The 14,012-nt window shown below is 44.9% G+C and overlaps 1 protein-coding gene across 2 annotated transcripts in view; it reads left to right on the plus strand.

The window, feature by feature from the left end:
* The window catches only part of TBXA2R (thromboxane A2 receptor), a 46,250-nt gene that overhangs the window by 20,703 nt on the left and 11,535 nt on the right, over positions 1-14,012 (plus strand). The window contains exons 1-2 of one of the 2 annotated variants that reach the window (XM_074204145.1): positions 3,820-3,901; positions 7,105-8,035. In XM_074204145.1, the coding sequence (XP_074060246.1) occupies positions 7,199-8,035 (837 nt within the window). In that variant the 5' untranslated portion in view covers positions 3,820-3,901; positions 7,105-7,198. Of the gene's footprint in view, positions 1-3,819; positions 3,902-7,104; positions 8,036-14,012 lie in introns of those variants that run through there. The other variant, XM_074204144.1, reaches the window with a different exon arrangement.

The raw sequence follows: 14,012 nt of genomic DNA on the forward strand, positions 1-14,012 counted from the left end.
TTCAAGTATAAAGAGAGGTCTCAGAGAAAGATTGGGAGGGTTAAAAATAGAAGAGGTCTGAAATAACTTCAACTAAGGAAGAAATAAAAGAATAATGCCTGTTAAGATCAAATTTGTGGTGGCCCCAGATCCCATCATTTCATGGCTTCTAGTTCTGTGCAGTTGCTTCCCTAGTTTCTGCAAATAGATTTGATATAACATAAGCTTGAGGTTCTACACCACTTTGTATTCTTTCCTCTGTAAATTCTCCAACTTCTCTATGATCTTAAACCAAGAACTAAACACAAATGGAAGGGTCACAGAGTTTTGGAAACAGAGAATGGGTCAACTTTGAGGGCAAGGGGGTTTGGGAAAAGATTACGTATGTATAGAAGAGACTCTCATCTTGTATCAGGAAAGAATTGGTCTCAGAACCCACATCCTCAGGAAAAGTGTATGGTGAAGAGTTCTTATCTTTACATAGGGTTTCTAAAGCCAGACTTGTGATAGCCACAGCAGCCATCACCAACAACACCCACAAACCCCTACATAAACACACACAATCCTTCTTGCCCAAGGTGGGTCAGGTTTCAAGAACCTGAGAAAAAGAGACCAAGGTAAAGTTTGTTTGCCACTAAATTTGGAAACAGAAAAAAGTGAGATCTTCTCTTAAAGCTATTCTCCTCATGGGTCAAATGAGGATAGGGTCCTATGGCACATATATCCATAATCTAAGCCACTGTGGAAGTTTTGAGTTTTGAGCTTCAGTGGACTACACCAAGGATATCCACACTAAGGTCTGGATTAATATGGTGACATTCTTAGGATGCCTAAAAAGGGACAAATAACTCATGTTGAAAACTTAACAGGTAAAAATTCCCATGATAATCGATAGTGAGATGGGATCTGTGAGTAGCTCCTGAACTTCCAACCTGGGTGGCATAAGGGGACCCATCCTTTTTGAAATATGGTAATTTTTTGCCAATTTTCCAATGGTAATTTGATTTTGGCAATGCTGAAATCAAAAGATCATTGTAAAGGGGCAGCTAGGTGACATAGAGCACCAGCCCTGGAATCAGGAGGACCTAAGTTCAAATCCAGCCTCAGACACTTAATAATTGCCTAGCTGTGTGACCTTGGGCAAGTCACTGTTAACCCCATTGCCTTAAATTAATAAAAAAAAATTTAAATCATTACAGGGAAAATACTTTGTAAGTTCTGCATAATTATGAAATTGGAAATAAAGGGGGACAGCCAGATGTTGCAGTAGATAGAGTACTAGCTCTGGAGTCAAGAGAACCTGAGTTCAAATCTAGCCTCAGACCAAATAATTATTAGCTCTGTGACCTTGGGCAAGTCATTTAACCTCATTTTCCCAACAAAAAAATTTTAAAAAAGAAAATGGAAATATTTTTATTTATAGCAAGGACAGAGAGATCCTAACCTTAGGTGTGAGTCTTACCCCTTGGGGTCTGTTCCTCCTTTGTCCTTGTATAGCCATTCTTCAATGTTCCCCCATCCTTTGCTGTTTTCTCTCAAGGTAGGGGGATATTGTATGGCCATGAGTGTCCTGTGTGTATATGCATGTGTGTATGTGCATGTGTGTGTTACAAAAATATTGACTGGGATTCAACCCTTATTGGGAAGAAGTTGGCTTCATCCCTTTGAGGACACATATTGCTGTTCCCTCCTCTCTCTCTCTCTCTCTCTCTCTCTCTCTCTCTCTCTCTCTCTCTCTCTCTCTCTCTCTCTCTTCTCTATATGAAAAGCAAAGATTCTTGGTGGGAACCTTTTCCTGACCCAGCCCATAGTGCTTGGTTCTGGGAAATGGTGGGAACAGCCATGGCCCTAGAAACCAGTATCACCTCTTCCTAGACCTGGCCAGATAGACATATCCTGACCCTGACCTTGACCCTGGCCTCAATATCCTGGTCTGACCTGACTTAGCCTTCAGTCTCTGGCTCTACATTTGGTCCAGGCAGGTCACAATAAATGTCCTGAGGCTGTGGTGGAACTGATAAAAGAGAAGCTCAGGAAGAGCTTCTGAACAAAGTTGTTGAAGGATGGGGTGGGAGGATGGAAGAATCACAGAATCATGAAATCCCAGAATTCTAAGGGACCTCTGAGGTTATTGTGTCCAACATATGTCTGAACAAGACCTCCCTCTATAACATTCCTAACAAGTGGTCATTTAGTCTTTCCCTGAAAACTCCCAGTATTGGGGAGTGTCACTTTCCAGGATGGCCAGTTCTCCTCTGTGTGGTGATGTGTGTGATGGCCTTGATTTTTAAAGTTTTTCCTGATATCAAGCCTTTATCTCCCTCTCAGCAACTTCCTCCCATTGTTTCTGTTTCCGCTCTCCAGATGCTGAACAAACAAGTCTAATCTGTCTTTTACCTGACAGCAATCAAATATTTGAAAAAACTATAAATGCTTCCCTCCCCCATCCCCAACACCCTTTCAATGCTTCTTTTTCTCCAGGCTGAACATCCCCAGTGACTTCTCCATATCCACCTACGGCTTTATCTCAGTGTCCTTGTCTTAGATACTCTCCTCCAAACCTTCCCTAGTTTATCTATAGCCTTCCTAAATGTGGTTTCCAAAACTGAACACATACTCCAAAGGTGGTCTGGTCAGAGTTGAGTATATTCAGCCCCTTACTTCCCTCCTCCTAGACACTGGACCTCTCTCTCAATGGAGCTTAATGTCTGTTCCCTTGTTTTGGCTTCCAAAACACACAATTGATTCATATGGAGCTTTCAATTCATTGCAACCCCTAGATCTTTTTCAAGTGAACTGCTATGAAGTCACAACAACTCATCTCGTACTTATGGGGGGGGGGTTAGCCCAAGTTTAAAAGTTCCCCTTCATAAATAATTAAATTTATCGTACTAAATGCAGAGTAGTTTTAGATTTTGATTTTGATTTTGATCCTTTCAACCAACATTTTGATAAGTACACCTTCCATGTCTTTATCCAAACCATTGATAAAAATGTTAATTATGGGGTCAAGAAGAGAGATCTCCAAGGAGAATTCTAAAAGACTAGTGACAGAAGATGCCATCCATATCCAGAGAAAAAACTGCAGGATCTAAATGCAGACTAGTGCATACCGTATTTACTTTTTAAAAACTTGTTTTATGTTTCTTTTTTCTCTCTCATGTTTTCCCCTTTAACTCTGATTTTTCTTTTACAACATAACAAATATGGAAATATGTTACAAATCTGTTACAACATGACAAATATGGAAATGATTGCACATATACAACCTATATAAGATTACTTGCTGTTGTGGGGTAGAGGAAAAGAAGGAAGGGAGGTAGAAAAATATGGAGCTCAAAACTTTACAAAAAGAAAAATGTTGAAAACTATCTTTGCACATAATTGGAAAAAAATAAAATAAAATAACATTTAAAAAAAAAAAAAGGAAGAGAGGTCCCCTAAGACTGGAGACTTCCTTCTAAGTTGACATTGAATCTCAATGACTTCTCCTTGGCTCCAGCCATTTAGTCAGTTCTGAAGTCAGCTAACTAACCAACTAAACCGCATCACCCTAATCTGTCCATAAGAACAACATGAAAAACTTTTGTAAGCTCTGCTAAAATCTAGGCTAAGTTATATGAGTAAAATTACTGCGACCTTCCAGTCAAATGACCCCATTAAAAAAAAAGGGAAGAAATTAGTTGCTCAGGTGAAGCCATGCCAGCTCTTTGCAATCAGCACTTCCTTTTCAAGAGGTTCACTAACCTTCCCTATAATACTGTCTGTGACTTTGCCAGAAATGAAAGCCATGGTCCCTGGCCCCTCATTTTCTGACCCCCCCCTTCTATCTTTTACTGTAGAGAAACTGGAGGCTTATTAGAAAGACCACCGGGCTGGGTCTCATTGCCTATTCTACTAGATAAAAGCTGTGTTCCCTTAGGTAAGTCATTTCTACTTTGTGAGTCTCAGTTTCCTCATTTGTAAAAGGATGCATTTTAACTGAATGATTTCTAATGACCCTTCAAGGTCTGTCACCTCCAGAATCAAATAGGAAATCTCCTGTTTAGCTTTCAAAAGTCTTTCAAAACCTGACCCCTTCCTACCTTTATAGTCCTTTCATATATATTTAAAACATACCCTGCCATACACTGACACTATCCTCCTTGCTGCTCCTCAAATAAAACACTCCATCTCCCAATTCTGACCTTTTCCCCTGACTGTCCACCCTCTCATCCCTCTCCTGAAGTACACATATGCTCTCTCTCTCTCTCTCTCTCTCTCTCTCTCTCTCTCTCTCTCTCACACACACACACACACACACACACACACACACACACACACACACACACCCCCTATCTTCCTCCTAACTTCCTTGCTCTCCTTCATGTCTCAGCTACTAATTCCTACCTTCTACAGGAAGCCTCTCTGGTATTCCTTATTTTGAGAGCCTTCCTTTGAGTTAGTTCTCCTAATTTGCACTCTAGACATCTTGTATGTCCCTAGTTGTTTGCATATTGTCTCCCCCTTCAGACTGTGAGCTCCTTGAGGGAAGGGACTGGACTTTGCCCTTCTCTGTATCCACAGATGACTGAATGACATTCTACAATTCTTCATGCAGGGGATGGGCAGAGGGAGCCCATGAAAAGAGAAAGTGGGAGCAGAGCATGAGGAGGTCAGGTTGAGGATCTGAAATGTGTACAGTGGGGACCCACAGAATACACCTAAGCGAGGGAGGGTCCTTATCAGAGCTTTGGGAAGATGACTGTGGCCCTTTACAGTTGGGGGGGGGGGGGATAAGGAAGCAAAGCTAGAGAAGAAGTCCGGGCATAAAGAAATAAGTCTAAGCCTCAGATGGGGCTCAATAAAATCCAAGGGAAGATGGATATGAGACATCTTGATGAGGGAAAAAGGCACATCTGGGGTTGGAGGCTTCTGAGGGCATCAATTCAATGTCCTTTCCTCATTCTTAATCTGTATTTGGAGTCCCAAGGAGGCAAGGAAGTCTACTGGGGAGATGGGGAGGGGACATGGGGTTGAGAAACAGACACTGTTGTCTTAGGACCTGAGAAGGACAGTGAACCCCCGGTTAGTGGCAGAAACAAGAAGGCCTTGCTGTTTTCAGTTCACATCTGGAGATTGTATCAGTGTCTTAGGAGAGATGTGGCCGGGCTAGAAAGTGACTCTGCTGCCTTACAAACAAGGGGGTGGAGGATGGTTGGGGAAGGGGGGGAGACCTTGGGAACAAGGGAGGAGCTCTCCAAGGCTTTGGCCAGGGGCCCAGGGAGCAGGGAAAATTGAGAAACTTGGTCCCAGGAGTTGATTCCCCACTGGATAATTTATTAGAGAAGATAAGAGGCAGACGACTGCCAGCTGAGGAGTGACCCAGCCAGGGACCCAATTACAATGATGGGGAGAGGACCTGAGTTGGAGGGAAAGATCAGAAGGTTCCAGCATCAAGGGCCAAGCTCCCCTGGCCTCCCATAGCATAATCACCCTGCCCCCCACTCAATAATCCTCCATGGCTCCCTGCCCCCAACCCCTCCTCCCTGTGGGCCCCACCCCTGGCCCACACCTAATAGTAGGGGTTCATCTCTGTGGGACAACCCCAGTGGCCGGCAGGAGGGGCTGCACCAACTTCTGCCACCCCCACAGTCCAGGACCCAATGTTCCAGGGGACCCCGGAACAGCTCAATGGGCGGAGAAGGGGACAGGCCTGAGCTCAGGGAATCAATGAGAAGGGAAAGGGGCCGAGGCAAGGAGCCGAGGGGCGGGGAGCCATATCATGGAAAGAGAACTGGATTCGGACTCGGGGAGCTGGAGCCACTGGCTCACTCTTGAGGCTGGACAGTCACCTTTCCCCTTCCAAAAAGTATGCACTTCCTAGGATCGGGTTAGAAAAACAAGTGGCAGCTCCCAGACCAGCTCAAGAGGTCAGTGATGCAGTGGATGGGCTGGACCTGCAGTTGGGGAGCCCGGAATACAGTTCAGCCTCAGATATTTAGTATCCAACCTCTGCCTCAGCTTCCTCAACTATAAAATGGGAAAAACCGTAATATCTCCCTCAAAGGGCTTCTATGATTATCAAACAAGGAAATATTTGTAAGGTGATCTGTCTAGCCTGGCACACGGTAGATGACTAATGAATGTTTATTTCCCTTCCCCAGGATCAGAAGTTAGTAGTAGTAGTAGTAGTAGTAGTAGTAGTAGTAGTAGTAGTAGTAGTAGTAGTAGTATAGAAGTTTGTAGGGCTTGGAAGAGAATCCTGAGGTTCTGGTCCCCAGAATGCCTTTGCCAAAAAAATACCCCATCCCACCCCTCACCTTCCTGAGGGTTTCTGAAACCTTCATTTGCAGGTGACTTTTTAAAAATTTTTTTACAAGGTGATGGGTTAAAGTAACTTGCTTAAGGTCACACAGCTAGACCACATTTGAACTCAGGTCCTCCTGACTCCAGGGTTGGTGTTCTATTCACTGTGTCACCTGGTTGCCCCTATTGCCAGGTGACTTTTAACAGATCCTGTACCCCATCTTAGGGTTTTCCCTCTATAAAATGATTGCCTGGTCTCTAAGGCTTTCTTGGCTCCAGGCTCCCCCATTGGACATTTTAAAAGCCTTAAATGTGGCTACTCCCTTCCATGTTCTCTATACCACCTCTCTGGTCCCCTTGCTGATCTCTTCATTGGGCTCTCCATCTCCCACCTCCACACTTTTGTCTGGGCTGAGCTCCCTCTCCTCACCTCTGCTCCCCAGCCTTCCCTGGTTTAAAGACTCAGCTCAAATCCCACCTTCCACTAGAAACTTTTCCCAACTCCCCACCCCACTCTCCTTTCCTGCCCCCAGTGCCTTCCTTCGGATATTACTTTCGGTTGTTTTTTATCTCTTGTTTGTACCTTGGTTATTCACATACTCTCTTCCCTCTCAGAATGGGAGCTCCCTGAGAGCAGGTCCCATATTTCTGCCTTCCTTTGAGTTTCTCTCACTCTGCATTGTACCCACTTAGAGGTAAATCAGTGCTTGTTGATTGACAGCCATCCTCGAGTCCAGGCCCCATCCCTGCTCTGACATTCCCTGTTTCAGTTCCCTTCTGGCTGGCTCTAGATTCTACAATGCCAGTATAATTGATATTTCTGTCTCTACCTCCCAGGGGTGCCCTTGAAGTGGACACCGGCGTGGCAAGCCAACGCCATCCTACAGCCCTGACTTTGCCAGGGAATGGGGTTGTGAGTCCCACTTTCATCATGTGCCTGCCAGGGGAGGTGACCTCATGCCTGATGACAGACTTACAAAACCACAGCAACTCTGCCCCACCAGGCCCCTGTTTCCGGCCGATGAACATCAGCGAGGAGGAGCGGCGACTCATCGCTTCACCCTGGTTTGCTGCCACTTTCTGCCTTGTGGGCCTTGCTTCTAACCTGGTGGCCTTGGCGGTGTTGGCTGGTGCTCGACGGGTGAGCAGCTACCGTGCCCGCTCCTCCTTCCTTACTTTCCTCTGTGGCTTGGTGCTCACTGACTTCCTGGGGCTGTTTGTAACTGGCTCTGTGGTGGTCTCTCAACATGTCACCCTCTTTGACTGGGCTGGCACTGACCCTGGTTGCCACCTGTGTAGATTCATGGGGGTAGCCATGGTTTTCTTCGGCCTGAGCCCACTCCTGCTGGGCACTGCCATGGCGGTCGAGCGCTTCGTGGGCATCAACCAGCCTTTCTCGCGCCCTGCGGCTGCATCCCAACACCGGGCCTGGGCCACCGTGGGACTAGTGTGGGCGGCCGCCTTTGGCCTGGGTGTCCTGCCCGTCATTGGCCTGGGTCGATACACCGTCCAGTACCCGGGCTCCTGGTGCTTCTTGACTCTGGGGTCCCAAGTGGGTGATGTGACCTTTGGCCTCCTCTTTTCACTGCTGGGTGCCTTCTCTGTGGTTCTCTCCTTCATTTTCAACACCATCAGCGTGATCACCCTTTGCCGGGTCTACCACGACCAGGAGGCAGCCAGCCAACGACCGCGAGACAGTGAGGTAGAGATGATGGCCCAGCTGCTGGGCATCATGGTAGTTGCAACAGTCTGCTGGATGCCTTTGTTGGTGAGTGGCCTCTGCCAGGGTCTACCCTCTCTACCCTGCTCCCAGTGTCCCCCCCCGCCAGGAGATACTGAAAGAAGGGGAAGTTAGGACTAGTCCTGACCAAACAAATCCCTAATAAGAGACCCCTGATACAGGGAATGCCAGGCTTGGATCCAAAGAGCTGGGTTCAACTCCACCTGCTTACAAGCACTGTTGTCGATCAGTCCTTTCAGTCGAATCCAACTCCTCATGTCCCTCTTTGGGCTTTTCTTGGCAGATCTCATTTCCTCCTCCAGATCATTTTACAGATGAGGAAACTGAGGCAAACAGTGTGAAGTGACTCACCCAGGGTCACATAGCTAGCAGGTGTCTGAGGCTGGATTCGAACCCTAGCCTCTCTCAGCCTTGAGCAACAGGTTGGACTGTGCAGGTAGGGTGAGGTGAGAGTGGAGGATGGAGAGCTGGCTATTATGCCAGTGCATTCATTGTAAGACAGGGAGTCTTACTGACTCTGGGAAGGGGAGGGAAAAGGAGAAATCTCAGAGGCAGAAGGGACTGGACCTTAAATTATAGAATTCCTCAGCTAGAAGGGATGCTAAGACATGGAAAGTCAAAGCTGGGAGACTCATCTAGAACCCAGGATGTCAGAGTTGGGAGGGTCCTTAGAACCCAAAACATCAGAACTGGAAGGGTCCTTAGAATATAGAATGTCAGAGCTGGAAGGGTCCTTAGAACACAGGATGTCAGAGCTGGGAGGGTCCTTAAAGCCCAGAATGTCAGAATTTATATGGGGTAGGGGTGGCTTAGAATCCAGAGCCATAAGGGCCCTAGGGACACAGGATGTCAGAGCAGGAAGGCTCATTAGAACACAAGAGTGTTGAAGCTAGAGACAGAAGGGGGGAGTCCCTAGGACACAGAAAGTCAGAGTAGGGACAGCCAAGTGACCAAATAGTCAGTGCATTCAGTCAAATAAACACTTCAACTCTCTCCTGCCAAGCTGGAAGCCTAAGGAGGGAAGGTCACAGGTGAGTAAATGGCTGAGCCAGGACTTTTGGGGTGGGGGGAGGGAGCTGACTCCCATCTAGAGAACTTTCTAGTGCACTAAGCTCTAGTTGCCAGGAAATTTCCTTCTCAGCTTGCCAGAAATTGAATCCCAATTTTCAAATTAATAGGTGAAGGAACTCAGCTATTCCCCCCAACCTTCAATCTCATTTACTATAAATTGAATAAACTGCCCTCAAGCAAGCTGGTTTGTTTAGCTGACTTGAGGTGGGAGGTTGGGGAGGGGGGGAACAGATGAAGGTTGCATTGTTGTCTAGTAAGTTTTCCCATATTGAGACCTGATTGCCAGCATCAGTGTTACAGGTCATAAGTAATTCATCAACCCCTTCCATCTCAGAACTGTGTTTAAAAGGGAGAAGTTTATTTGTGGATAAGGAGAAGGGTACCTTCCATGCCTTCTGCCTCAATTTCCCCAGCTGTAAGATGAGAGGACTCAATTGGACAATCCCTAGGTCCTTTCTAGTTCAATTCAATAAACATTGATTGATACCTATTCATGTGAACCAGGAGGTTAGGGCTGGGAGGAGCAGCAGAAGCATCACTTGGTACCTACCCTGGAAGGGCATTGAGTCAAAGAGTCTAGGAGGGTGTTACAAATACACAAAGAACCAATGGAAAAGGGGAGTGTGAGAGAGCCCAGGAGAGCCAAGCCTAGCACTATGGGAAATTTGAGGCCGGAGAGATCATTTGCACTTGGCAGGCAGGGGAATGGAGGGGGTGCAGAGGAGGTGGGAGGAGGTGACTGGGATGATTTCAGGATGGGATCTCTAAAGTGGACCTTAAAGATGGTAGAAGATAGAGAAGGAATGAGTAGGGTACAAGGGAAGTTTCCATCATTTAGGAAGAACAGGGAATAATAAACAGGATAGGAAAAAACAGCAGGAGCTATATAGAATATGGAGAGAAGCGTAAGATGAGGCTGAAAAGTAAGTTAGAAATATAAGTATATAACCTATATCAAATTGCTTACCATCTTAGGGGAAATAAGAGGAGGCAGAAAATTTGAAACTCAAAAAAAATTGTGAATGAATGTAAAAAAAATTATCTTTACATGTAAATGGGAAAATTAAATACATGTTAAAAATAAAGAAAATAAAAATAAAAATAAAATTTTAAACTGAAATCAAATTTTAAAAAGAAACAAAAGAAATTAGGTGAGATCCTTGGTTGTAAAGACTAGGAGCCACTATAGGAGGAAGGGTTGAGGTTAGGGTTAGAAGGAAAAGAAAAGGGGAATAAAGAAAAAGAAAGAGAAAAAGGGAGGATTAGAAGCAGGAGGAAGAGGGTTAAAAATCTAACTGCAGGAATAGCTAGGTGGCACAGTAGACAGAGCACCAGCCCTGGAGTCAGGAGGACCTGAATTCAAATCTAACCTCAGTCACTTAATAATTGCCTAGCTGTGTGACCTTAGGCAAGTCACTTAACCCCACATTGCCTTAAATAAATATATTTTTTTTAAATCTAACTACAAACCTAATCAAATCTAACTAACCCTTTAAAGGCCAGGGTCCTAAGTTTAAATTGTATTCAGGAAGGAATAGAAAGTCATTGAATCTTTTTTGGAAAGAAGAGTGATATCACCATAAAAATGTAAAGAAAGATCATTTTGACATTAGTGAAGAGGAAGCCAGAAGATCAATGAGAAGGATCTTACAGGAGTTTAGGCAAGATGAGATGAGGGGTTGAACTGGGGCAATTTAAGAGAGAGCTGAGAGGAAGAACCCTATGTAAGAGATATCACCATAGTAGAAAAGATGGATAGCAAGAGGAAAGAACTAGTCAAAGGTAACGTGCAAGTTATGCCAAGGAGGGGCAAGTAAATGGCACAGAGGACACGATTCTAGAGTCAGGAGGATCTGAGTTCAAATCTGATCTTAGACACTTATTTGCTATGTGAGCCTAGGGAAGTCACTTAACCTTGATTGCCTCAAAAGAAAAAGTTGTGACCCAAATTGGTGTTATATAACAGATATTGAGAAGTTAGGTAGAAAGGGGAAATGATCAGATTCATTTTAGATATATTGTTTGAGATGCTAGCAGGATCCCCAGGTGGGGACATCAAACGGGAGTTAAAAATATGGAAATGGGGGCAGCTAGGTGGCACAGAGCACCAGCTCTGGAGTCAGGAGTACATGAGTTCAAATCCGACCTCAGACACTTAATAATTACCTGCTGTGTGGCCTTGGGCAAGTCACTTAATCCCATTGCCTTTCAAAAATTAAAATATATATATATATATATATATATGGAAATGGAGTTCAGGGAAGACATTGGAAATGCTATATATTTGGCATTCATCTGCATAGAAAATATGGAAGTAGAGTTCACCAGAAGAGACTGTGGAGAGAGATAAGAGAACCTAGTATATCAGAATGCCAGAGCTGTAACTAGGGAGGGATAGCTGGGGGCTTTGCTCCAGCTAGGATATCAAATTTAGAGGGTGCTGAAAGCCCTCGCAATCCTTTAGCATTATAAAAAGAACAGACCTTAACACGCTTCATCCCCCTTGGCAACCACCCCAGATGAGCTCCTCTCTGCCCAACTCAACCCTGATGTCTTTATCTTTCTCCCTCCTCCACCCTACAACCATAATGGTCACTGTCCTTGCTTCTCTTGTTGAACTTGAAGTGTATGGGTCTGAAGGCAAGAGGCATTGTGGAATGAAAAGAATGAATCACTGGGTCACCAACTCCCAAGGTTGAGATGAGGAGGTCTGAGGCTTCATGGTGAAGTACTGAACTTGGACCCAAAGAGACCTGGATTCAAATCCTACCTCACCCCCTTACTATGTGTCCATTGACAAGTCACTCTGAGCCTTAGTTTGCCTATCTGCTAAATGAGGAGGCTCCATTTCTAAAGTCTATGATCATATTATCTCTCCTTCACTCATTTACTTGACTCTTGCCCATACGCTACTACTATCTTTAGCTTTCTGATAATATGGATGATATTCCAATATCCTCTTCACACTTACAGTGGATGGGCTCTAGTGCCAGTCATTGGGTGGTAAAGTATATCTGTTGATGTGCTAAGGTATCAAGTCTGACTCTTCATGGGCTTGGCATTGACTCAAGTCTAGGTGAACAGATGTTCTCCCCCAGTGACAATAATGATCTTTATATACACAAGCACTCCCACGGAAAAAAAGAAAAATCATAAAGTCATTTGGTCTGACCTCTGCTATGGGCAGGAAAGGGACATCCACTCTGCCTGGATCTGTGTACATGAGCACTATCTTGCATCTCCCCCATCCTTTAAAAATTCCATTTGAAGACATCTCTCATCCCACTTACCCCCAAACCAGGATTGGGTTGACCCAAGCACAAGAATCATTAGGTACCATTAGGGATAAGAGGAAAATAAGGAACCAGTAAAGAAGAGAGATGACCCATGAGAGAAGGGTGTTATGGGAGCCAAGGAGCATGAGGTTATCAAGGACAATCCAATGTTCCATGCTGTAAAGAGGTCAAGGGGAATGGGGACAGAAAACAGACTTCCAAATATAAGGTAAAGGAGACTGTGGGAAAGTAGAGGAGAAGGCTCAGAGAAGTGGGGAAGCAAACCTCTTTCTAAGAGGTGTAGGGTTCTTCCATCTGGAATGTTCTATATTGGTAGGCCCCTCCCAGCTCTACCATTAGATGTCTGAAGGGCCATTCAAGCTCAGATGTTTGGAGTTCTTGACTTTTCCATAGCTCAGGTCAAGCCTGGGTAAATGGGAGACAAGTCCTGGGGAGAAGGTCAGCCATGAGGCTAGGCCCTTGAGTGGAATATTAAACACTAGCTACCCCTCCCCTGCCTGCTTTTGTCAACAAGATCCAAAGGGAGGGCATCCCAGGGGGATGGGGGGAAATGCATTTCCCAGCTATGAGCTGTAGTCAAGAAACATGATGCTTCCCCTGGGGTTCAGCTGGTGCCTGGGGTCCAGACTCACTGCCTGCTGTGCCAACGTCTGGCACTGAAAACTACAGGGACATCTAAAGAAGAGAACGAGCTGGGTATCATGTCCTCTTCCTGACCCCAAAGAACCCCTTTCAACCCTCCCCTAAAATTTGTGCCCTTGATTTGGCTCTAATTCTACATAATTGCCTCATTTCTCTCAAAAACATAGATAGATAGATAGATAGATAGATAGATAGATAGATAGATAGATAGATAGATGATAGATGATAGATAGAGATAGAGATAGAGAGATAGATTAGATATAGATAATGTTCCATGAACATGCTTTATACATGATCAGGTGACAATATTTGGGAGGGGTTGGGTGAGGATGTTCCTCCCCAACACTTCCTTCATGGAGATATCCTAGAACATGTCCTACACACACACACACACACACACACACACACACACACGTATATGCATGTGTATGATGTCAGTTATCATCACCCTCAGAGTTCTAGGATAACTCCACAAAGGAGGTGTTGGGTAGGAAATTGAAGGGACTCATGATGCTCCTTACTCTCTGAGATCTATTAATGATAATCCTCAAACCTTAGATTACAGAAAGTGAGAGCTGGGAGGGACCCTAGAACACAGAACACAGACTAGAAGAGAACTTAGAATATGGGACACCAAATGTCAGAACTAGGATGGGTCCTGGAATATAGAGCATAGAATGTTAGAACTGAGAGTGACCTGAGAACATAAAACACAGAATATCGGAACTGAAAGATCCCCTAGAACATAGAGCACAGATAGAACACAGCCTAGAACATAGGACACAGAATGCCAGAGCTGGGGGGTGGGGAACAAAAAAAATCATATCGTCTAATGCCTCATTTTGCAGAGAGGAGGAGTGATTCACAAAGAATCAGAATTTCAGTGCAGGAAGAAACCTTGGAGGTCATCCAGCCCAGCCCACACTTGAAAGGAATCCCTTTTCCAACATATATGAACAGTGGGAGGTTTTTTCATGAAGAACTCCAACAAAATG

The sequence above is a fragment of the Macrotis lagotis genome, chromosome X, assembly GCF_037893015.1.
Source record: "Macrotis lagotis isolate mMagLag1 chromosome X, bilby.v1.9.chrom.fasta, whole genome shotgun sequence".
Taxonomy (NCBI): Eukaryota; Metazoa; Chordata; class Mammalia; order Peramelemorphia; family Peramelidae; genus Macrotis; species Macrotis lagotis.